Source organism: Chelonia mydas, chromosome 20 (assembly GCF_015237465.2).
Source record: "Chelonia mydas isolate rCheMyd1 chromosome 20, rCheMyd1.pri.v2, whole genome shotgun sequence".
NCBI classification, from domain to species: Eukaryota; Metazoa; Chordata; order Testudines; family Cheloniidae; genus Chelonia; species Chelonia mydas.
This window is the reverse complement of record NC_051260.2, coordinates 1,031,329-1,057,572: the sequence shown is the minus strand read 5'-3', so window position 1 is coordinate 1,057,572 and position 26,244 is coordinate 1,031,329. Positions and strand designations below refer to the sequence as shown.

The window sequence follows — 26,244 nt, the reverse complement described above, 5'->3', positions numbered from 1 at the left end:
GGCGGCCGGCGCACGAGGCTATATCGGCCCGGGGGGGGCGGGGCGGCCGGCGGACACGCCCACGGGGAGGGGGACACGCCCCCTTCCACACAGGCCCCGCCCCGGCAGGGAGAGGCCGCGCCCCTTTCCACAGGGAACCCCGCTGCGCCACGCCCCTTCGATCACACCCGCGATCCTGATACAGGGGGAGGCCACGCCTCCTTCCACGGACGCCCCGCCTCTAAAGATGGGAGGCCACGCCCCCTCCAGCAAAACTCCGCCCTGTGGCTCACAAACCACGCCCCTTCCGCGAGTAAAGCTGGCCCCTCGCTCAGAAACCACCCCAGGAGCCCACCTCCACCCAGGGAATCTCCTCCCCATGGCACATAAACCCCTCCCCATTGGATATAAACTCCACCCCCTTCAGGAAACTCCTCCCCTAGACACATAAACCCCACCCTCATAACGGTTGCAATTGCAAAGGATAGAGGCTGGGGAGCAGTCATGTTTATTCCCTGAGCCTGGGCCATCCGGGTTTCCTCCTATTTCGGGGAGGAATCCAACTCCGGTGGCCAGGGTGTGATCCCACGGCTGCTCTCTCGAGACCCCGTACGTGGCAGCTCGCGCACTCTCGGACAAGAGCGCTACCGGTCTTCAGCCCTGCACGGACGCATCTCAGCGCCGCCAGGGAGCCAAAAATCGTGTCCTTACAGAGTGGAAGCCGCAGTGGTCAAGAGCCTAACGCGCTAACCTCAGGCGCCCATCGCTGCACCTCCTTCCTTGTCCACTTGATCGTAGATCCTGGACCAGGCTCAGCAGCCCACTTGACCGGGCTTTGCCCGGGTTCCTCCCCACCCTGCGACAACATCACAGACAATAACCCAGCCCGAGAACGGCAGCGCCAGCCTCCAGGATCCAGGGGCCAGCCTGTGGTTACAGAACCTGGGTGTCACACGCTGACGCCTGCATACGAGAGAGAGAGAGACAGAGAGAGAGGTTACTATTAAATTTATTATTATTAATTATTATTATTAAAAGGGGGCCCATGACCAGCGCCTTTGGGTGTCCAACTTGATACGTCTCGAAGGGAGCTGATTTTCAGAGGAGTCCATTTCAGGTGACTCGAGTCAGACACCCAAAACTAGACTCCGGGGAAAGTCTTGGCTGGTGCATTTCTCGGCATCCCCCGTGACATGGAGTTATAGAGAAAGAGGCACTGTCTTGTTAAAACAGTCGGATTAGCAATGCTAAACTCATCTGAAACGCCTATATTTACTGTATTTTTCATCAGTGATGTGGCCCTCCCTTCTCTTTGTGCATTTCTTTCATCTTGGAAAATGGATTACGGCTTGTCCTGTCATGATTTGGTCGCCATGCATTCACCAAGGGCCAGATCCTGGAGTGGGGTCCACAGGTACAGAGTTTATTGCAAGATCAGGGTTTCACACCCTTCCTGCACCATTTGGTAGCGAACACTACAAGGGAATGTTTAAATCCAAATAGAACTGCTTTCACTTGAACGTCTATCAAACAAATAGGTTAACTCATTTCTATTCATACCAGCCTCTGTAAAGAGGGGTTTTGTTTTGGGGCCACTTGAATGTGCCCCTTAGTCAATTAACGCTTTTCCTTTTATTATTTACAGGACATAAAGGTCCCAGCCAAGCTCAGGGCCCTGTTGTGCTGCACAAATACAAAACGAGTGACAGCGCCTGCCCCGGAGAGCTTCACCCCCAAACAGCCAACCACGCTGAGGGGAGGGTTATCATTCGTTTTACAGATGGGGAAATGAGGCCCAGAAAGATGAAGTGAATGGTCTAAGGGTGCGCAGGAGGCCGGGGGCAGAGCTGGGAGTGGAACCAGGTGCCCTGTGTCACGGTGCACTGCCTTACCCACAAGATCCATTTTCCTTTAACACTAAAACCGAGCTCAGCCAGTGACTGTTTTACGCAGGTCAGACGTAGGCCTAACCGCAGTGACCCTTGCACTAACAGGTCTTTATAGGAAGCCTCAAAAAGGAGAAGTGAAATACAGAAGTGCAGAGCCATGTTCTCCCCTGGGACACGCACACATGGGTGTGAGCTGCATGCACCCATTGAACTGGACACTTGCTGGCACACTCATATAACCTCATTAAGGGTTATAGTGTGTGAAGGGGACACGCACATGTGTCCCCTTTGGACAGGTGGGGAAACTGAGGCATAGAGCACTTGGCAGCCTGGTGTTCAGAGATGCCGAGCATCTGCAGCACCTCTGAAAGTCCGGGGTCTGAATGACTTGCACGGGGCACACAGCAAAGCAATGCCAGCCAAGAAGAGAAGCTGGGTCTCCCATCACCTAGGCTGGTGAGCTAACCGCAGGAGCTGCCACCTCTGTAGCTTTAGTCGCTGTCCTGGACTCCTGTGAGGGAACCAACCCAGATTTTTCTAAGGGACACCAGGGCTATGATAGCTGACCACCCCGCTGCTCTTCCTGCTTCCCCAGCACTAGTCTCAGCAGTCACTGTTTCCTCTCCCACCTGTGCACGGGCTGTGCAGTGCGGAGAGTGGGTAGAACCAGCCGTGTTATCAAAGCCAATCTGGGATCAGACATGGGAACACCCTTTGCATTTCTGTGGTGCCTTTCATTCCCGGGGCTCAGCAGACATTCACTACGTAGGCCTTACCACATCCCTGTGGGAGGAGGCCAGGGCTAGATTCATAAAGCCTCCTGCCAGACTTACGCTGTGCTTTTCAGCCAAGCAGCCCAAGGACCTTCCCAACACGGGTATCCCCTCTCCACAGAGAGAAGGGGACTTGCACTGGACCATGCTGCCTGGCATCTCCCCTACCCCACTTCCTGCAGCGCTGGCTGCTGCTCAGAGGTTCCCCAGCTTCGTACTGACCCAGGCCTAGCCTGCCTGGCTGCCTATCCTGTCACTGAGAGTCACTTCCCCTCGCTGTGCCCCCATTTCCCCATCTATAGAATGATACCTTTGCCATACAGCCCTTTTGAGACATCACCAATCGATCGTGGTAAAGTGCTTTGAGATCCTTGGGCGAAATAGGCGGCAGAAGGGAAAATACATATTTACTGACGGCCCACTGGTGAGCTCCCTCCAGGACAGCAGAGCCTCCATCGGAACGCAGGGTCCAAACACAACAGGAGCTGAAGCTGCAGCTCTGGCTTCCTTTGGCTGGAGTCAATTTATCTGCTGGCGTGTGTTGCCCTCTGTTGTCCATCTTGCTCAATTGCAAAAGTGAAGGAGTACGTGTGGCACCTTAGAGACTAACCAATTTATTTGAGCATGAGCTGTAGCTCACGAAAGCTCATGCTCAAATAAATTGGTTAGTCTCTAAGGTGCCACAAGGACTCCTTTTCTTTTTGCGAATACAGACTAACACGGCTGTTACTCTGAAAATTGCAAAAGTGGTTTCCTGCCCAGTAAGTCGTGTCTATGTATTTACACCCTCCCCGCCTTGGGTTTGTGAGCCCCCCAAAACGCATCCAAGAGCAGCCTTGTTACGTGATGTGAAGAAGGAACTGGGAAGAAGCTACAGACCCTTAATTACCAAACTTTCTGGATTCCTCCTTCCCCGGTAGATAAGCCTAAAACACTGAGGTTTTACATGCTTTGCACGGCTGATTATGGCTTTGTATAGCACCTCGCAGGCCCTCCTGAACCAGGGAATAATGGGGAGCAGAGTGGCTAGTGCAGCCACTTGCAGTCTGGACACCTGGATTCTGGTTCTGGATCTCTATGGTTGTTGTTTCTAGCACTGTCCCCAGTGCGCTAGAAGCTGTACAAACAAAACTCATGGTCCCTGCCCCAGCAGCCTTACAAAGGCCTTGATCCTGAAGCTGACCCCAGGGAGAATTCTGAGGACTTCAGTGGGTCCTACACATGAGTACAGGAGCTCACCCCTATGAGGCAGCTATGGGATTGCAAGATGTATCTCTGACACCCTCTGTGCAAATCATGTAAACATTCTAGTCCTCCCCCATCTGCAGGAGTGGGGATAACACCAGAGTACAACCAAATCTTGGAGACATCAGAGCTGGTCCACTGAGCACAAGTGGGTGTGATCCAGGAGTAGGGAGGCTGGCAGGTAAGGGATTCCCCCTGCAGGACTTAGCCAAATCTAGGCAAACCTGCTAGCGATCCCCATGCTTACAAGCTCACCCCAGGATGAAATTCAATAAAGACAAGTGCAAAGTACTTCACTGTGGAAGGAAAAATCAAATGCACACCTACAGAATGGGGAATAACGGGCCAGGTGGAAGTGCTGCTGGAAAGGATCTGGGGTAATAGTGGATCACAAGTCGAATGTGTGTCAATGTGACACAGCTGTGAAAAAGGCTAATAGTCTGGGGTGTATTAACAGGAGTGTCGTATGTAAGCCACGGGAGGTAATCACCCCACTCTACTTGGAACTGGTTAGGCCTCGGCTGGAGGACTGTGTCCAGTTCTGGATGCCTCACTTTAGGAAAGATGTGGACAAATTGTAGAGCATTGGAGGAGAGCAACGGAAATATAACAGGTTTAGAAAACCTGACCTATGAGGAAAGCTTAGAAAAAAGACACTAAAGGGAGAGATGATCAATGTCTATAAAATCACAAATGGTGTGGAGAAAGTTAATAAGGAAGTGTTATTTACCCCTCCACATAACACATGAACCAGGGGTTACACAATAATATAAATAGGCAGCTAGTTTAAGACAAACATAAGGAAGTTCATCTTCACACAACACACAGTCAACCTGTGGAACTCATTGCCAGGGGATGTTGTGAAGGATAAGTTCATGGAGGCTAGGTCCATCACTAGCTGTTGGCCGAGATGGTCAGGGACACAGCCCCATGTTCTGGGTGTTCCTAAACCAGAAGGTGGAACTGGACAACAGGAGATGGATCACTCACCAAATTGCCCTGTTCTGTTCAGTCCCTCTGAAGTACTTGACATTAGCCACTGTCAGAAGACAAGACACTGGGCTAGATGGACCATTGATCTGACCCAGTCTGGCTGCTCTTATGAAAGATTAACAAAACTAGGCATGTTTAGTCGTCAGAGAAGAAGACTGGGGGGGAGACCAGATAACAGTCTTCAAAAACGTTAAGGGCTGTTACAAAGATGACTGGGACCAATTGCTCTCCACGTCCATTGGAGGTAGGATGAGAAGTAGTGGGCTTAATCTGCAGCAAGGGAGATTTAGGTTAGATATTAGGGGAAACTTTAACTCTAAGAGTAGTTAAGCTCTGGAATAGGCCTACAAGGGAGGTTGGAGGTTTTTAAGGACAGGTTGGACAAACACCTATCAGGGCTGGTCTAGGTTTACTTGGTCCTGCCCCAGTGCAGGGAACTGGACTTGATGACTTCTCAAGGTTCTGACGTTTCCATGACTCTCTGATTCTATGCTTACAGTCCAGCTAGTGCTGCCCCGGTTTTGACAGTAGCATAGACAGGACCTAAAACCAACTGCTTTTCTGCAACAGGGCCTGGCCCGAAACACCTTCAAGAAAATATTTCCACTGTGTGTGTGGATTGGATTCAGCAGCTGGCTTTAATTTTTAGCAAGGAATGAACTGATGCACTGTTAGCTACAGAACATTTCTCAGTGAGGATGAACTCAAAAGCCAAGTGTCTGGGGGCAGATGGCTGGCAGCTGAGGGAGATTTCACAACAGCTTGACTCCAACATTGCAGGAACTTCTTCTGGAATGATGCAAGTTATGTAGAGTTCCCTCCTTTTGCTGGGTTTGTTCTTGGAATTGCCATTTTAGGAGGGGTTGGCAGGGATCCGCTCCTCACCCTCCCAGTACTGGACAGAAACAGCTGTTCCCAGAGGGGGTCAAACCTCTCACAAGTTCATGGGGCAATATCAAAAAGCATCATCCTTGGAGACTGGGGAGAGACCAGCAGCGGCACTCAAGCCCCAGTTCCAAACACACCTGGACTTTGGGGCAGTTTGGAGCCAGATCCGAACACAGGGCATGAACCCCTCCCGCAGGAGAAGTGGTCATCACACAAATACCAGGGCAGGTTGCCAACACCTTGAGCTTCCAGAGCATCTTTGAGCATAGGATCTCAAAGCACTTTTAACAGGGCCGAACGAAGGCCTCTTTACACAAAGTTGTATCATTGTAACTAGGCTGGCACAACCACCTTAGCGTGAATGCAGCTAGGTCAATATACAGTCGTCCTACATACTGGGATAGCTTATTCCCCATCCCATGTGGGAAGAGCCATACGGGTATAAATGTGCCCATGCAAGGGGGACTGTGCTGCTTTAACTAAACAGGCACCATCCGTGTGCACCGACAATGCCCCAAACTTAGCCAACAAAAGGCAGAGACTAGGAGAAGTGTCTGTCCAAGGGGGTTGCACAGATTAATTACATCAGTGGGTAGACAAAGCCTCACATGTCCCTTTGGAGGGGAGTTGGTTTAAGACATTTATCTGCTACCCAAAGGCATCTTTTTAGTGTTTCTGGCTGTTACCTCACAGCCACGCTGCAGCATCCTTTGTACCTCTCTAGAGGAGGCTGCAGTCAGAGTGACAAAACCAACCCCAGGTCATCTCTGCTCTCGTCGATAATACGCCGCTCAGAAGCTTGTAAGAGGCTTGTAAAAAGCTCAGGAGTTGATCTTATGGTTAGAAAATGAGGCTTAAGAGGACGTGAGATCAGCACAGGACAAGGCCAAGATCTCACCTTGATCAAAAAACCTCAAGGTAATAAAAAGATCCTGCATCACTTTGGTTTTAGGAATTGTTAAAATCGTTGTAGATTAAGTTGATAAAAGCACCCAAGACCCTGTGTCTGCTAGTGGAGCATGAAGGAAGGCATGGGAGAGGAGGAAGGGTGGTATGGATTAAAAGCCGAGAATCTGGGTCAGTACCCCTGCTTGCCATGTACTCGCTTCCGTGAGAGACACTTGCTGTACGGCCTTGAATGAGTCACTTCAGCCCAAGCCTCCGCTTCAGCCCCTGCACGACGGGAACAGGCCAGGCCCCTTCAACACCTCAGGGGTAAGGTTAATTCAATTTGCAGATCTACCAACAGGCGGCAGCAGCAGAAGCCCTTAGCCTCAACAGGCCATTTAATCCATGGCGGATGCTTGCAGCTTAGACGCTTCAGCCACCGGTGCGGAAAAGCTAGGGTAAGTTTTCAGTATGGAGGCACTAAGAGGTCAAAGCATTTACAGAGAGAGAAACCGCAACAGTTGGAGAACAGGAACAAGTGGGAATTTGCCCTTCTGATTTGGCGTAAGTGCACTAAAAATTGATTGGTTTCTCCAGCTGTAAGGAGCCTTCACAGAGCCTGGCCCAACACAGGGTTTGCTTTCCCTCAGCCAGGATTGGGAAGTCAGGATTTTGCCCACATGTTCACATTTTTAAAAGTCACACACAGTAAAAAACCAACCAACCACTAGTTTGCAACCATCCCAATTGTCTTACGCACCTCCCCAGGCTGCCAGGAGAGTCCTTTGAGTTCTAGATAGTCGCCTTAGATAAGGACTGGGCTGCACTAGCCACCTGCTTGTAGATCTGCAGCCTGGCAGGTATGTGAGCAGGGTGACTCTCCCCCAGTTACTCCTCAGGACACCTGGCTGTCTAGCTAGGATATGTACACCTCCCCACTCTGCCCATGTCACAGCCTGGGATTGCATTTTGACCAAGAGCAGCATCCTGAGCAGGGGGCAGGGTGTGCAAGAGAAAGGCTACTATGGTTTAAAATCGAGGGCAAGGCCCAGATGGCAGCTTCCCCAGAGCTAAGTCCATTAGTCTGACCTCACAGGGTACTCAAGGCACCATAAAGTTAGGGGAGAATTGGCCCCTTTATCCTTTCACAACATGCTCTGTTCAGAAGTGGTGCTAATCAGGAATTCGTTCAGGCTCTTTGAACAGCATACACAATTGAGGCCTAAAATTTACTCCACTTTGAAACAGTCTGGAGGGAGGGGGCCCATAAACCTTCCTTGGGGTAGATTTTTAGTAATAAACCATCCAGAGGCCCAGCCCCATTACATCTGTTACCACCATTTAAAATTCCCCCTACCAAAAGGGCCTCTTTTAATGCAGGGCCATAGTGACCTAGTGGATGAGGGTCAAGGGCTGGGACCTAAAACTTCTAGTCCCAGCTCTGCCATCCACTGGGCTTGCCTAGGCTAGGCCAAGAGGTATTTTTAAAAAGTGTGGTAGCCAACGAAGGTCAATAAAGCTGCGGTTTCACTAAGAAAAACTTTAACGGCTGTGAAGCTAACCTGGTAACTGGTGTTAAAATCCTAGTGTAGTTTTAAGACATTGTTAATTGGCCACACACCTCTCCAGCTCAGTCTTCACTGGGAAAGACAGAGGAGCCACTGCTACCCTGGTCCCTCACTGTAAAAAGCATAGGAGCCAAGGCATTGCATTTTTAATAGTCTAGGCTAGTGGTCCCCAAACTTCTTAGAAAGGTGACTCACCCACCGCAGTGTCTTTTCTGCAACCCTCCCGGGGTCCAAATTTGTGGGTGTGGGCCCAAAATCATAGGCCAGCATCCTTCCCCTCCACCATTCTATATCTTCCATTCCAGCACTGCAACTCTAATCCCAGCCTGGTGCAGAGGGGAAGCACCCCCTGGATGGGAAGGAAGACAGGGGACTGGAGAGCAAGCCTGCCCTGCACTCACCCCACAGCTCCCATCCCACAGGGCTGGACCGGACACCCCACTCCAGGAAATGTGACCTGGTCACAGTCCCACCCCTCGGTGACAGAGGTGGCCAGTCCAAACCGGAGTGGCACTGTCTCACAGTGCCTAGTCCCACTGTTACAATGTGAGTGGGGTGGACCCCTCTGGCCATGGGCCTGCTGTGGAGGGGAGATACCAGTTCACAACCTGGTTGTGACCCAATGTGTGGGAAACGCCAAGCAAGGTAAAGTCAAGGTGCATTGCCCGAGGGGGAAATACAGCTGATGTAGACTCTGGCAGGTGCATGACTCGTGTGTCACTGGCTTCAGGCTAGCAGACCTGGGTTCAATCCCCACTGCTGACAAGCCATGCAGACGGATCATGTGACGCACACAGGAAAAAAAACACTAGATCACACTTAGCTATTAGAGTTGACAGTAGGAAGAGACCAGGGTCATTCCAGGTGAGATCCTGGGGATCAAGGCAGGGCCACCGTGAACAGTACAGGTCTAGGATCCTGCCTGTTTTAAGCGTCGACCAGCATTGGCGCTTTCCCATTTGACCTTCGAGGCTGCTTCGCAGTCTGAGATCTCCCCTCTCCTGCTATTTATTCTAGTTTATTTTTCCAAGTACCATCCCATTACCGCTGGTTACTCCTCCTCCACTCCCTTCCTGCTCCTTGTTTACAGACAGCTACACCCACTGGCCAGAGCTAACCCTTTGCAGGTTACACACAGCAAACTGGGTTTGAGAGAAAGAGTCCAACAGTCTGTGTGAATAAAACAACTTTAATAATGTACAGCAGAAATTGGACAGCTTGTTCTTATATTAAACACAAGATTTCCTATATTACAATGTATTTACATTTGCATACTGAAGAGGTAAAGTGTCTAAGTGACTATTTTACAGTCCTTTTCTAATAAAATGTACATGGAAAGGGGGCAGAGAAGTACCCAGAAAGATCTGTTCTGAAGCCAGAGTACCATCCATTCATCTTGTGTCAGAGACTAGAGGCACAAGCTTTGACCTGAAACCCCTCCCTAGTTTGATGCCATTGATCAACCTGAAACACCTCCCCTGGTTGAACCAAATGCCTGATCCCAACCGTTTAGTTACTGTATGCTGTTAAGACAGCTGGTCTGTTTCTCTTCAGACAAGACTGCATTTCAGTGCCGGGCAAAGTGATTCCTAGATTTGCTACAAGTCAGCTAAGTAAGGTTTGCACACCACTCTGGCACATTTGCATGAAAAGTGCTGTGTAAATGCTACATTGTTATTCCCATTTCAGAGGGTCCAGTGAGGGTTTGACCGCTCTTATCCGTACCTATGAACTGAGTGTTTCAAAATCCTTATCACAAGGTGATGCCATCCCCTTCCACCCCACCCCTTCTAGACATTCAGTCCAGTAAAACTCTGGCATGTGCTGTTTGGTATGGTATTGAGGCAGGTACGTGTGTCTACTGTTGGGGGGTGGTGGAGCGGATCAACCAAGGAATTAAATTGCTGAATTAGTGTCATAAAGAAAGTCTTTGGACAGCTAATGGAACAGGAGACCTTGTGCTCTGAAGGAGAATTTTCTTAATGCTCATGGGAAGACCAGATGGCAACCCCTACTTATCAGTGTGATGGGCCTCTCTGTGGCAGTTTATTTCAGTCGTACAGACCCTCCCCAGCCCCTGCACAAGTCTCATTCGAAAGGTCCTGCTACAGTAGCTGAAGAGTCTGGTAGGTATTTTTAAGGCACACACCACCTTGGTTTCTCAATGCAGAAGAAGGGTTCAGTAAGTAACGAGTCACATTGGAGATGCAGTAATTTCTGGCTGAGAAATAATCAGAACAAATCAGAAGGGGAAGCTGTACATTGACCAACCCTGTATGCTGCCCCAGGAACCCAGGGTCTAAGATGCAGACCGCTGCAGATAGGGAGGCAGCTCTGTCCTGCCTGTCATTTAAAAGCAATGGGAGAATGCAAAATGGCTCCAAACACAATGCAAAAGACTCCTCATTTGACAGATATAAATCACAGATGGGATGGGGGCCTGAGGGAAGAGAGACACAAACAGTGAGAACAGAAGGTCCATTAAACCTGCGAGCCAGAGAAGAGATGAAAGCTCACCTTACAGAGCAGGCTCAAGGTTCGAGTAGAAAGTTCCAGTGTAAATTCAGCTGTGTGCATTTGGATTTTTTTTTTTCCTTTTTTGCAGTGATTTCTTTACAAACAAAGAGGTTGAGAGGTAATTATAGATTGTTTCTCTTCTCTTATAAAAATTAACAATATTAAAAAAAGTTAAAATCCAGACCCTCCCAATCAAATAAAAAATAATCAAATGCACTCCAGTTAAAAGTTATGGCTTCAGAGTTACATAGCACAGATAACACCCTAACCATCACTCAACCCAGCCTTCCAATGTTGCCTTTAATGCTGCATTCGGTTCAGACACAGGACTCAGCCCTGGGCTATTTCTAACATTCACTAGGCAACAGTCAAATCAATTCTACTTCACCCTGATTGGTTATTCAATTAAAATAAGATTCATGCAGTTACCCCCTCCCTACCCCACCCAAAAAGTTATACACAGCTGCTTCCAGAATAGTAGATATTTATATATGTATATTTAAAAGATGGACACGTATTTCCAATCCCAGTCACCAATGGTCAGATCCTGCAGTGCTCCTTGAGAGGTGCTGTGCACAATTGCTTCCGTGGACACTGAGCTCTTCACAGATCAGACCTTAAACGCTTGGCTCCAAGTTCTAGAGTGTTCCTGCCAAAGCCCTTTGAGAGATCCAAGGGTTATGTTCCTAAGAGGCTGACGTCCCTGTGGCCTGGGGTCCCCTCCACCCAGGGGTAGTGCCAGCTCCAATCTCAGACATGCTTCTTGTCTCCTTTGCATCCCTCCCGCAGATGGCTCCTCTGGCAAGGCAACCTTTCCAGTCTACCACACATTACAAACCAGGGTTTTCAAAACAAAAGTTTAAATTTCAGGGACAAAAATCAGTACCCTGCTTTAAAAAGGAGAGGGATGGCAGTGAGGCAACTTGACAAAGTTCCTGCAGCTGGCGTACAACTGGCAGGATAGAGGCCTGCTCTGGGAGAAAGAAGGATCTGGCTGTAAGCAGCCTATTCACGCTAGATAATGCTCACTACTGGACAGGCAAGGCACCAGCACGCGGAGCTCAGAAGAGGACACTTTAGATTTGCACATGCACAGAGAAACACGAACAGGAATGTGCCAACCTACAAGCAGATACTCTGCACGTCTAAGGGGGACTGAACAGGCACAGGGCACACATGGCTTTGCACATGCACACACTGTTGCACACACGCAAACACTAGCAGCCAGTCTGGCTTTTTGTATTTTTCAAGCTCAAAAGAAGGAGAAATGGTTTCATGAAGCCGAAGCCTCTTCTGTGTGTCTGTGCCAGTCCCTGAAAAACCTGCAGGTATGGCAATACAACCATCCCTTTCCCTCCCCACTCCCAGGCCCTGAATGCTTCCCAACGAACGTGCCATATTCACTGGACTACACAGGGATTTCCATCAAAGAAAAGTTATGGTCACAGCGAGATCCATCCGCACAAATCCCTCTCAAGTCTCCACGCTGTCAAGAGGTGGTTATAAAAGGTTTCTGTTTGTTTCATACCCAAACCAGGAAGAGAACATTTCTTTTAATAGGCTCTGTCCTCCCTGGCTAGCAGCCCATAGGTCACATGGTCTGGTCGGTAGCAGTAGGTTGGGTAGAAACACGAGGTAGGCCTCAATCCCCTCGACTATCATGGCAGCTTTTGGGCAGCTTCCTCATGCTGCGACTTGTGGGCTAGATCTTCACATCCTCCTGGATGCTGAGCTGCGAGAGCGTTTTCTTAATGCGGAGGGCCGTTAGGCGAGCTGCACCATTGGCATACCAGCACTCACGCATCATCTTGCCCATCACTCGTAACGCCTAGCAAGGAAACGGAGAGAAACGTCAGCCCTGTCCCTTTCAGAGAGTTCAGTTCCTTCTGCTAACACACCAAATCAAAGCTTTAAAGTGAATCCAAAGCTCGTGGAAGGTGCTGCCGTATCTGTGCCATGACTGAAGCCCTCTGCTTCTCCCCAGAGTAGGCACAGCATGGGCAGCAGCAATGCAAGCTCCCCATGCTTCCCTGCCAGCATACTTCACCCTTCGCCTGGAGGGATATCCCTTCTACAGAGGAGGTGAGAGAGTCTCTTCATGGGCCATCTGATTCTCAGCCATTCCACCAACATGGGAATGCATTACTGCCGGTTTTTGTAAGGACATGGACCATTAGGAACTGCACGGAGACCCAATTGTTTCACCCCATCTGCATAATGTGACAGCAAGGTTGTGCTGAGCATTCGTGAACATTGTATGGCGCTCTGAAAAAGTCACGCAGTAAGAGGTAGATGTTTCACAGCCCCAGAGCAGTTACAAGGTAACAAAGTTCACTCACTATTAACAACGTGGAATTAACAACCACTCAGATTTCCATCATATGCAACGTGGATGGAGCGCAATGGACTTGAAACAGACCTGCTATCCAAGCTCTGGGAGCACACATCTGGCCCTCTCCACCGAGCAGAGTGCAAGAGTGATCACCTCCTCTCTAGCCTCAGATGGGATCCTCAAGTCTCCACGTTCCCTTTGCCACTGGACTTCCCCACACTGATTCTGTCCATGGACCCCAAACCCGCCTTGGAGGGACCAGTCACTCCTGGCTGGAGTAGGGAAATCCAGCCTCCATGCTTACTAAATCTGAAACTCAGTATCCAGGACTGAATCTAATCTTTACCTATTCAGTGGATAGTGCATTTCCTTTAGGCTCAAAGGAAGACTATGACATATCTTACCTCATAACTCTGCCACCAGTTAGGGATGTTGGGGCGCAACTTCTGATCACACACCACCTTCCGCATCTCCTCGATGGAGGGGTCGGAGGGCACAAGGTCATAGTATGGGAGTTGATATTCTTCATGGATACCTAAGCATGGGAAGGGAAAAGGTCATTCACAGAGAACTGAAATCACTACCACTCTCACCAGAGCCACAATACCCCCGGCCTGGATGACATGACTTATAAAAGAGAAGAGTCAGCAGTTCAGGGAAGCAGAATGCAGTTAACTGGGATTAGGCCAGGGCACGGGGGTGAGCACCTCCCCTCTCCTGGGAAAAGGGCCAAGACATGTTTACCGACCACAAGGGCTCAGGACTTAGTGGATACAAAAGATGGCACTTTCAACAACAGGATGCCCACCCCTGCCCCCATCCACTACTATATGCTAGGACACTGGCTCAGTACTGACTCGTAGGAAAGCAACCTACGTGCCGGATCAGCACCACCACTTCCTGCTCTAAGGTTTGGCTAAAGAAATAGGTGTGCCACCGACAGCACAGCTACCCATCACCTCTCACGTGCCTGGTTTACGAGCAGTCCTGAGTCTCTTCCCCACACTGCCGCCATCCTGTGGCCATACTCTTGGGCGACAGTGCATTTACCCCTGTATCCTGGGATCATAGCCATCTCCACGACTGCCTGAAGGACAGGTTATTCTCTCCTAGCACCAGGCCTCAGTTAAGTCAAAGACAAGGGTTGTGGGGTTTTTTTGGTTGGTTGGGGGGGTGGGGGGGCAGTGGGGAGAAGAAGCTGAAATCCCATTACCTCCTGAACTGCACCTACGAGCAATCTCCCAATAGACCAGGCCAAGGGCATAGATATCAGCACATTTAAATGAATCAAAATGCTTCATGTTAATGGTTTCATCCAAGACCTCAGGGGCCATGTATCTACAGCAAAGAAAAAACAATGTCATTTTCTTGTCAGAGGGACTCTCTGGAAGACCATCAATGATGAATTCTCCATGTTTATTGTATACAACATGGGTTACCAGATACAGTGCTTGGATGCTGCACAGAAGTTAAACAATGAAAATAAAAACGGAGCCCAATGATGCGGACAGAAGCAGACACTGTGTTAAGAGAGCAAACAGAATAATCCAAAACAAAACACCAGAAAGAAAGAGGGGTGAAAGGAGGAGGCGGGAATGGTCAGAGGTGCACTGAGCCAAAGATAGCAATGACCCCTGAGGCTGGGGTGGAGGCGAGGGAGCCTCACAGGCGAGTTGTCGGAAGCAGAGGACATCTAGCCAACCTTAGCCTTGGAAGGACATAAGTGGAGGGAATAGGAAGCAGGCTGTGACTGCTCAAGTACCTCAAACCTAGATTCATTCATAAATAAAAAAAGCCACTAAATATTCTCCTTCAATACTCTGGAAACCCTGCCAACGCCTAAGATAGAAACTCTACCAATCCCCAGTAAGGCTCACACGTTTTCTATACCAGTGGTTCTCAACCTATTTATCATTGTGGGCCACAGATTGAGAACCACAGCACCAACCCCCCCGCTCCCCCACAGTCCCCTACGTCCAGTGCCCCCCACCCAGAGACCCCTCCAGACAGCAGGGACCAGAGTCCCAACCCGTGGCCTAAAACCTGGGGGTGCTGCAGCATCCCCACAAACCCCTAGTTCCCCACGCCTCCCCTCCCCACAAACCTGTCCAGAGACCCACTCTCCCACACCCTGCTGCATTCACCAGCCCCCTGTTGGCAGGAGCGCTCCAGCAGGCTGCCAGATGCTGTCTCCCACTCAGCTATCCCTACCCCCTTTCAGACCAGAGCAGCAAATTTTGAATAGATATTTTTAAAAAGCACACCACATGTGGCCCGAGAACTGCTGTTTTATACCCTCATTCTGATAGCACTGAACCTTGATCAGGAGTACAGCTGAGCCCGCTCCCTACCGTTTGGTTCCAACCCTTTGATTTGGTGCAATATCAATGGTATCGGTAACAGAATCATGCCGGACAGCCAGACCCAGGTCAGCAATGGCACACATGCCGTTCTTCTTCACCAGGATGTTCTTGGATTTCAAGTCCCTATGTGCAATCCCTGGTTTTCCTGATGGAGTAAAATAAGTCTCAATAGCATATTTTCCTCTCTCACCTTAGTGAATCTGATCAGTGCAGATGAGCTGAACACAGAAAATGGAGGGACTGAGGCAGTCATCAAATCCAGAGTGAATTTGAATCTTAACATCTCTATGCACAGTAGGATCCGCAGCCCTGTTCTTCCTCCAGTCTTATTTAAACTCTGTACCAGTGAAAGGTGCTAAAAACACTAAAGAGCTTCCATTTAACCTCCAAGTACTATTATTTAAACTGCAGCAGACCCACTGCACCAGCTGTCTCATCCACGCACAGACATGATCCCTGCTCTGAAGAGTTTACAATCTGTTTTGCTCTGTCATTGCCTGTGCTAATCTCTTCTGTGCTCCCCATCCCAACCAGAGCCAGCTGAGAGAGAGAGAGAGAGAGACACACACACACACCCCGCCCCCCCCGCCTAACAGGAGCTGGACTAAGACTAACTTGTTTCAATGACTTTTGCTCAATACCAAACTGGCCTAGATTCAGTCCCCAGGTCCTTAAGGCACTTTTCCTCTTTCATTTTATGATTAAATTCCATCTCTCTCTCAAGTACAAGGCACCCTGTGCATCATACAAGCCCCATATTTCTGTCTTCACCTTTTCTGCTTTAGTCTCTCCAAAGAATGTCTAGTTCATGTTTAGGATACTTTGCTAGCACTCTCTTACCCTGGGTCCCCACAATCTCCATGTGTAGGTGTGCCAATCCGCTGGCAGCAGACAGGGCCAGTTTAATCATTCCCTCGATGGTCACTGTGTATCTGTTGAGGTAATCAAACAGAGAGCCATGCTCATGGTAATCAGAGACAAGCCACAGCTGAGTCCAGGTCCCGTTATCTGTAGCAAGAGAAAAAGTGGAGAGAGCAGCATAACATCAGCACTTACGGGGCATTTTGTTTTTGAACAAACATAGGAAGAGCTGCCAGATTAGACTGCAGGTCAGCAACAAGTCCGAGCAGACAAGGGAAGAACTACAAGGCAAAAGTGTAACGATTGCTTATAGCACCTTAGCGCTCTATATATAGTTAGTACATTTCCCAAGCAGCTTTTCACAGTATTGAAGCAGCGACAGGTAGCTTTGTACTACGAATGCCGCAATGTCTGCGCTAGTGACAGCGGCGATTTTACGGATTCTTCTCAGCAAGGCAAGTTCTGTGGATTAAGCCCATACTCAGGGACAAAGGAAATACTGCTAAGCATTTCAGTGCACAGGTCAGGCTGTACTCTATCCCCGTTTTAACTAAGTTAAATTATTAGAATTATTTTGATCTAGCAAATACTTCTATTAACTGAAAAAAGTGAAGAACAGAACTGACCATGTTAAGAATGTTTTAATAAATAATTTAACTTACATTAAAACGGGAAGTCTCCTGACTGCTCATGCATTCGACTACTATGCAAGCTTCCTTCGTAAAAAGTTATGTCACACAGACAGCTTTAATAGTTTTTAATGATAGCTAGCTATTTTTATAATTTGGGGAAATGATCATAATACTTTACAAATATACAGATGGCTTTATTTCATTAAAAAAAGACAGAAAAAAGTAGATCCTATACTAGAACGTGGAACTCTGAGGTACCTACGGCCATTCGGACTTTGACTCTGAAGGTTGAGACAGCATTTTTACCTTTGTTATCTGCAGCAATAAACCCCAAGATGTTCTCATGTCGCAACATGACAGTCTGGTATATTTCTGCTTCCCTAAACCAGGAGCGCTCTTCCCGTGAAGAGAAGATTTTCACGGCCACATCACCTCCACGCCACCTGCCACGCCACACCTCCCCAAAGCGGCCTTTTCCAATGATCTCCTGCAGGACAATGGTTCGAGCCACAGTTCGCTGGACAAAGAGTGGCAAACCTGTGGGCAAGAGATTGAAAGAAGAATTCAGACGAGGGACACTTGAGAGATGCTACAAGGTTTAGAACAGAACATCCAAAAGGATTGTCTTGGTTGGATTTGATTGTATTTAGCAGTCCAAATAAAAACCCAAGAGCCATCTCTCATTCTGCCAGGGATGGAAGCGCTTTGGCCCACAAATACAAGTTTTCACAACTAGAAAATTTCGCCTCCCTCTCTCAAGAACTGATTTGGGAACAGTGATCGGAAAAGAAGATCGTTCTCATCCTTGGCCCTTCTTCCAACATATGAATCTGATTGTTATTGTTCTCTCCCCATTGCCAGTCATTCACTGTCACTCACTGACCACTTCCAAACGCTTCTCTGTGGGCTCAGTTTTTATTCAGAACAAAATTCTGTGGACAATATTCTGGAGAACAATCCTGCCCCGTGTTCTGAAACCAGTTATTCTGACTGGATTCGAAGTACTATTCTATACAGGTTCTTCTGCTGCACTCATCAGTACATTATCTGAGCAACCACATGCACATTGCACCATCTTTGTCAAAAGATGAGAAAATATCATTTCTAACCAAAGTTACCCTGAACCTGCTACAACAGGACCAACATGTAAGGTCTTTCAACAGCAGTGGCAGATCACCAAAACCACAAAAACAGCAACAAAATCAAATGGCTAGCTTTCTCTCGCCAAGGAAATCAATAAGTCAACACACACTGATACAGACCTAAAAAAGTCTCAGTGGATTTAGACCACAAGAGTCCTGCAATTTCTTAACTGTTCCAAATCACTTTGGGCCAAGACCTGGCACACCACCTTGTGCTGTGATCCCCATCAGATCTTGTAAGCTGAGCAGAGTCAGTGCTCACAGAGAGAAAGTTCTCTAAGGAACATCGAGAGGCTATATGTAAGAAGTGGAGTTGGTTTGAAGACAGAGACAGCACTAAAATAAGCAACACCCCAGCATTTGTTAAGGGGCTATTACATTGATGTAGGTGCAGTCTTTTGGGTAAGACACAACGTTGGAGTCCTGACTAGCTCTGGTCATTAAAGATTCCACGGCACTTTGCATATGAGACACAGCATTTAATGCTTATGTCCTGGCCAAATGCCTACTTGGGTAAGTTACATTGCAGGGGCAATCTGTGGAGGCAGAATGTCGACTGGATATACAATTCATTTCTTGTCCCAACCTGTTGTACAGTGTTGTGTGCTATTAAACCACACAATTCCACCCCAGAGAGCATTCACATAAGTGCCCAGGAAGTTAACCTTGTGGGTAGTTCATTTACACATTTCTTCAGGATTCTTTGGGTTGAAGGGTGCTATATAAATGTAAAATCTATATACTAGTTTCCTAACTCTGATGCAATTTCTGTAGAGACTCTGCCATTTCTCCATCAGCTTTGATGGAGCTAGTGTCATTTGAAAGCTGGTAACCTGTAGATGTGCAGTGAAGTTTGTTAAAAATTCAAAAATGGTACAGAACCAATCACATGAACCAGATGCACAGTATTCTGAGTCAAGGGAAGGTATCATAAATTCACAACAGAGAGCAGGGACAGCTATATCTGATGTTGCATTTACAGGTAGATGGAATTGTTTCCTGGGTATGATCTAGATTTTATATACTGAAATCCACAAAGACTACTTTATGTAAATGCCAAATGACTCAATGATGATAGAGTACAGTATCTCTTATGTATTCTACAGTTCCCATCCCCAAAGTATCCAAGTGCTGATATTGGGCCACTGGCTTCACTGTCTAATGTACAATTGGATTTAGAACAAACATCAGTGACCTATTACAACTCAGACTGTACATAAGGAAGGATAACCAATGGCCTTATATTAGAACATTGATACCACGGTGATGAGCACTTCAGAATACAGGATTCCATTACAATTACATGCCATTTATTATTTCCAAAGCAACAGCAGCTTAGTACCTGAGCCAGAGCCAGAAGTGGAGAGATCATAAACTAGATCTTGCAGAGTCTTATCCTTGGACAGACACATTTCACAAGAGGGATCTTCCATGTCCAACCGCTGACGATTGTGATAAACTCGTTGGTGGTGATGAAAGACGAAAACCACTACGATCATGACGACAAACAAAAGGAAGACAGGCCCTGCAATCACTGCTACTAACTCAACCGGGCCCCAACTAGACTGAGGTTCGTTCTCTTTCACGTGACCTTTAGTGAGAGGAGGGAAAGACAACATTTTAAGCACAACCTGATTCTTATATATATATATATATTTTCTCGAAACCATGTAGGCAAGAGTCCCTAACCCCTTCTCTTACAGCCTGAATTACTTTAACTCGGTCTCAGGACTTATAAAGGACACTCCAAGCAGCAAAATTCACTAGCTGTTCCAAAGCAGGAGAGGTAAACAGATAAGGAAGGTCATCACTTTTACTGCAGCTGCAAGAAGCAGTTGATGACCCCAGTTGAGCGCTCAGTTTAGGGTTTACAATAGTGTATTTTAGGTCCTGAAGTGAGGCTATCTTGGAACCAAAAACTATAACCAAACAATTTCAGAAGACCAGTCTGTAGTGCATCTTCCATCTAAGCCCAGAATACACCTTACATGAGGAATGGTAGCTTTGTTTATGGGGGGTCCCCTGCACCTCAACTTCCCTTTTATTCTTGCCCAGGAGGCTCCATCTTGGATTAACCTAGCTTTCTGCCCTAGGCCTGGATGTGTCGCTCCCTCCCAACAGTCACTACTGCCTAATCAGCTAGATGATCACTTAAGCTCAATGCAGAACATTCCTTCCCACCTTCCCCCAAAATAAATTGGTCACTGCCTTCACATAGCAATGTGGCTAAAGCAGTAAGTTGGCTACCATCAAAGCCAACTTTCTTAATAAAAATTATAGTGAAGGAGGAAGGAATTATCCCCCACATGTAACAGCCAATGAGTCTTTAGCTCAAATCCTTCACCAGTTCTTGATTTTAACCAGACAAAATAGAATTCCCCTCCTACCTTGACGGATGATGGTACCATTCTGCAACTCATGAGAACCCAGAGAAACTGCCCAGAAAGAGGGAGATAAGCAGCATGTGCCTTCTCTGCCACAAGGGCTCTGGCTGAACAGGTGGTTGGGTTTAAGTGTGGGGTTGCCGAGCATTACAGGAGGTCAGATTAGACAATGTGGTGGTCCCTTCTGGCCTTGAACTCTGACAAGTCAGTTTTCTTCTAGCACCCTCATTCCAGGACAGGTCTGTTTCTGTTGCACTCACTCAGAGTTCAAACATCTCCCCCATTTTGCTCTGAAGTGTAAAGCCACACTCGGAGCTCATGACTGAAAGAGGAGTTTCAGTCCCTCAGGAAGCAATTCCATGGGATAAAGAGCAGACTGCAGTACCACTCAATGCCACAAGGGGGATCTCAGACTAGTCCCAGGGACTGCTCCTTATCCTCAGGCCATCCTGGGCCTAGAGCCCTAGGCAGAGGCAGGACATCCGTGACTGAGTGGCAGCATGGAGAAAACCTAATTTTCAAAGGACTCTGTGGGGGGCACTAGGGGCAATGCTGATGAGGTGGGAGACTTATGCTGTCTTGATCACGTCAAACATTTGAAGGTGGGTGAACCAAAGGGGAGATCAGAGAAAATCCAATTTAGAGGCTTCTTCTCACCCTACAAACTGAATGGTACAATTTGATAATATTTTGCCTATCAGAGGATCTTAAACTGCTTCACAACCCTCTGTGAAGTAGATCACTATTCCCTTTTTGCAGATGTGAAGGAATTGCCAATGTTCACAAAGCAAGTTAGTGGCAGAACTAGGAACAGGGTTCAGGAGTCCTGGTTCCCAACCCTGCTCTAACTATTAGACAATACCACATCTTCAAGGAGATGACAGAGGATTTCTTTACTCACCACTGGGCACCGTTAGGTCAATTTCGTTGCAATAATCAGAATAGCAGCAATGTGTGTTACGCAGATCTTCTGAACTCAGGCAATAGAAGGGTTTTCCAGCAGGAATCAGCTCTGCTTTAGGGATGCAGGTCCGGATGTGGTGCTCAACTCCATCCAGGTTGGAGATGGAGACCATGCAAGCCCCATCTGTTCTGCATGTGGAGTTTGCTTGATTGCAGTTGGAGCATGAACAGATCAACGCTGCAGAAATCAGGACAGAGAAGCCTCCTTGAAACCGACCAGAGCTGTGAGCAGGGAAACTCATCTACCATTGGGTAGGACACTGATTATTCTAAGGCTTTGCTGAGACAGAACTGGCTCTAAAAGGGACCAATAATATTTGCTGAATGTTTCAGACAAAGAGTAAGGAGCTAGGGAAGAGAGGGCTTGGGGTTTTTTTGGAAGGCAGTGGGGAGTGTAGATTCCCCATCCCCCTCTAGGTCCATAACACAGAGAGCCACCCATGATAATCTAATCAACTTTCAGGCCATGTAATAGATAACATGCATTCAGCTACAGAAGACAGTTGCCACTGAACAACGCTGGAGTCTGCCAATGTGAACTAGGCCAGTTCAGCCCTCACCCCCTAATGAGGCACTTAAAAAAAAGGTAATAAATTATAAATGGTGCATAAAATCTGAAAGATGAGGGTCTTAGAGAGCAACTATCCTGCCAATTCCATTTCCTGACAAATATATTCAGAATGGCTGGGTCTCTGTCTTAATTGCTAACAAGGGGGGACGGAAAATTGGGTCTGTTTTTCTGGTAGCATCTAATTATTAAGCCATTCCCCTCTTCATGAGTCGAGGTTCAGAAATAGTTTTTCTAATTGAATTTATTATTCATTAAAGACACTGCTGGCATATCAAGACCTGTCACTCCTTAGAATAGGTTCTGCATCAAGGCATACTACTCCACCAATTTGTTCCAAACTTGACCCAGGAGCGGGGCGAACTTGACCCAGGAGCGGGGGGTGGGGTGGGGGGGGTGCCACACTAGGGCTGAGAAGAGTTCTGTGCCCTTAGTTCTTGAGCCTCCATTGAGATTACAAACTAGTGTCCCAACTGTAACATGGACATCCATCCACTACCGATTAGACTGACACTCACCAGCTCATTTCACATAACAGACAACTGTTCAGTGACTTAACATGTGATTTTCCTAACCAAGATTGCATTCAGATTGGTGATAAGAGGCAAAAAGCTCTGCATCCCATTAATGTTCTCCTGAGTCAGTCAATTCTTCAGTAGCAGCTTTCTGATTTGACAGACTCTCTCAGGTTAAATACGTTTCTGGCTTCTTGCTATTGATAAAGACCCCTTCACTCTTTACCCAAGCACACTCCAAAGACAAGACTCTCAGATCTCACCCTCCCAGCTGTCACCATTTCTCTCAAGCTGCCTGAAAAGCTGCAGCCAAATCCCCAGCCAGTGCCATGCTAGGAAACAAAAGGGAATTTAACCATGTTAGGGAGAAGGGTGGGAACTGTTTCATATCATGTACTACTTTCTTTGTCTTTCAGATCCCGTCTACCTGGAGGGATTCAGAAACATGTACATACTCGCTGCAGAGATGGTTTAAGGCAGAAAATTTAAAGTAACATTTAAAGTATCTAAATGAGAGTAGCGGTTAACTCTCCCCCACTCCAACAGCAAACTCCCCCACATCTGCTTATTTTCTCCCCCACTTTACAAATATTGTGGATGAAAAAAATCACTACACTGGACTACACTTCACTTTCTACACTCCAATGTCACCTTCCTCAAGTGTCACTGGAGCTCTCAGCCTTCAGTTATACAATCTTGGGGGGATGAACAGATTTAACAAGCCAACCAGGTCAAGATTAGTCTCAGGGGTGGAGGAGCCTGCGGCTTGGCCCTGGGAGAGAAGGACTTTTGCAGAAACAGGGTTCCCCTGGGGATTGCAGCGAGCAGTCCAAGGGGCAGAGGAGTCTGCAGCTCGACCCTGGCAAAGAGGTGGTGACCTCGAGAAGGGCTGGCACACTAGGGGTTCTCCCTGGAAACCGTGGGGAGCTGAGAGCACACAGGCCTGTGAGAGTCCACAACAACTTGGGAACAGCGGAGTGATGGCATATCACCATCTCCTTAAGAAGGACATTGTAACCCTGTGCAAAAAGAGAGGGTTGAGCATTGGAAAGTTCACCAAAGCACAGTTAATTGTACAGCTGGAGGAGGATGACCGCTCTAAGGAACAGATTCCTGACCCCAAATAGGGCTATAGCAGGATCTGGGAGCCGCTGGAGTGGGAGCCAGGCAACCCTAAGACTCCTGTTCCTGACCAGACGAGGGTCTTCACGATCAGGTTCCCCATCCAGGGATCGGAGACGGACGGGATTGGAGCTGAGTCAGAGAGTAAAAGGACTGTGAGAGACAGCGAGAGCTGGAGAAAGAGCTGCAGAAGCAGCATGAACTGGCGATGGTGGAGCAGAGAGGCACAGGGGACCTCCCAGGGGTGAGTGGGGATAGACCCCAGGGTGCCAGTTCCGCAGGGGACCTTGAGACTAAATTGCTGCCCCCGGTTAAGGAGGGGGGGGATGTGGATGCCTACCTCACTGCCTTTGAGCAGGCTGGCGATTTGAACCAGGGGGACCCTGCGGAAAAGCCCCGGTGTCTAGCTCCCTTGCTGGGTCCCAAGGCCATAGACTCCATCAGCCAGATGGGTGGGGAGGTGGACAGGCTCCCACTCCTGGTCCCAACCTATATGTCTGTGTGGAGTCTCCTGGGGTCAGGTCCCTCGGACCTCCAGTGGGAGTGGAAGGTGATGGCCAATGGGGAGACATTCCTGGGGTGGCGAGATCCTGGGACAGAGAGAACTGTTGTCAGGCCCTGGGTGATGCAGCCTCAGATGCTGAGGGGCTGTGTGAGCTGGGTGAGGGTCCCAGGGATGAAGCCCCTCGCCCTGCCTAAGGCCAGGATCCCTGTGCAGACCCAGGAGGGGTGGGGCTGGCTGGTCTTTGGGGTTCTCCAGGATATCAGCTGAGAGACCCTGTTGGGGAGTGACTTTGGGACAGGATTCAGGCCCTGCTCCGGTAACGGCCAAGGGTTTGAATTTGAATCCCGGGAACCAATCAGCGGAGAGGGAAATGGTCAGTGAAAATGCAGATGACCTGGCTGGCAGCGGGGAGGAGCTGCTAGGCTTGGGCTACCTGCCTGCCTGTAACCAGATCCCTGGGGCTGGGTGGGACAGAGAGATGCTCCCCGCCTCCTTGCACACTGGAGAGGGGGCTCATGCTGGCTCTGATGCAGTGAGGAAAGCAGCAAGCTCGCTGCCTACCCCCACTGGGACAGCAAGGACAGCGCTGAGCAGTGGGAGCTGAGACTCCAGCTGAGTGGGGGGAGACACAGGCAGGGCAGGGGATCTGTTGGGAGTGGCAAGGTGCTTGGTAAGGAAAGTTTGGATGAGCCTAGGCAGCCTTGTGAGCTGATGGCTGTGTCTAGTCAGCAGCGTGGGAAGGCAAGGAGAGGGGAAGATGAGTGTCCCTGGACCTTACCTGTTACCTGGCTGGAGAATTGTGACAGGGAAGGAAATGTGCCTGCGTCTGTCAGGGGTATTGACTTCTCTATGGAGGAAGCTACCCTGGTCTCCAAGCAGTTGTCTGTGAACAGCCTTGTGTGCTGGGACAAGGGGAAAGAGATCCCAAGCTGTGTGTCTGGTAAAGGAGAAAGTGTGTCCGGCTCTTCTTTGTCTGTGCAGCAGACAAAAGGGGCCTTTCAGCCTGTGATGGTTGAGAATAGTGCAGTTGTCTCAGAGCTGCTTCTGGATTCAACTGAAGCCCAGGAAGGGAATGGTCCTAAGTTTGTGTCTGCTCGGGAGAATGGCCCTGTAACTAGGTCGCATCCAGTTAGTGTCTATGTAAAATCCCAGAGACCAGACAATTCTGGTGCTCGTATTTTGCCTGTTGCTAGTGTGTTGTTGGGAAAGGGTGCAGCAACTCTGTCTAATCAGGGTGAGATCCTAGCCAGGGCACAAGGAGAGCATAAAGGTGATTTGATTGTGTTACCTACTGAGGGTGTGGAAACCTGTCGCAAGAAGGAAAAGATTCCTGAACTTGTGTGTGGCAAAGGGAAGGAGAATGCTTCTAACCTTTTATCTCGGAAGTCTGTAAATTTGCCTGAAAGGGGACTGTGTAGGAATGCGCCTGATGGGCCAGACGTGATTCTGGATGTAAGTGAGACCCAGAAAGAGTCTGTTGCTGCTCAGGAAAGTGCTCCTTTAGAGAAAGCCCTAGGCAAAGAGGGTAAGGGCAGAATTTCCGTGAGGGGTGAATTGTTGCATAGAAAAGCCCCTAGGGAAAGGAATCCTCATGGAGTCTTTGCAAGCAGTTTACTGCAACTGAAGGGTGTGAAAGTGATTTAATCAAGACAGTTTCAGTTCTTAACAGCCAGAAATTTTCTGTTGTGAATGGATCCACTGACTCTCCTGAAAGATCCAGTGTGGATAGCTTTGAGAAGGTCTCAGATGGAGTGAAAGCTGTTAAGAAAGTTAAACAGTCCTATAACCAAGTGGCTGTGTTTGGCCAGCTTGCTGGGGAAACAAGGTTGTTGAGAAAGGAATGTGCTCATGCTAGTTCTGTAAGTGAACAGTATGTGGCTCAGGTCAAGATGGGGGCTCTTAACCAAGAGAGCCCGAATTGCAGCCCTCCAGACTGGAGCGCTGGGAGAAGACCCAATCCCAGTTTGAGCCCCGGGAGTTTTGGGGTGGCAAAAGGGCACGGGCCGCATAAACCTTCCCACATGCGGCATGCGAGTGTTATTGACCACCCTTGACTTAAGGGAGGGCGTGAAACTGGAAGGGCGTAAAACTGGAAGGGCCTGGTGTAACTTCCACCA

The 26,244-nt window shown here is 48.5% G+C and overlaps 1 protein-coding gene across 2 annotated transcripts in view; it reads right to left on the bottom strand.

Annotated features, from left to right (window-relative positions):
* Positions 1-9,396: 9,396 nt before the first annotated feature.
* The window catches only part of ACVR1B (activin A receptor type 1B), a 28,558-nt gene continuing 11,710 nt past the window's right edge, over positions 9,397-26,244 (bottom strand). For both annotated transcript variants that reach the window (XM_037883853.2, XM_043532657.1), the window contains exons 2-9: positions 21,356-21,595; positions 19,413-19,661; positions 17,235-17,465; positions 16,276-16,443; positions 15,424-15,580; positions 14,286-14,410; positions 13,477-13,607; positions 9,397-12,568 (exon numbers count right to left, since the gene is read on the bottom strand). In XM_037883853.2, coding sequence (XP_037739781.1) covers positions 12,443-12,568; positions 13,477-13,607; positions 14,286-14,410; positions 15,424-15,580; positions 16,276-16,443; positions 17,235-17,465; positions 19,413-19,661; positions 21,356-21,595 — 1,427 coding nt within the window. In that variant the 3' untranslated portion in view covers positions 9,397-12,442. The remainder of the gene's footprint in view (positions 12,569-13,476; positions 13,608-14,285; positions 14,411-15,423; positions 15,581-16,275; positions 16,444-17,234; positions 17,466-19,412; positions 19,662-21,355; positions 21,596-26,244) is intronic.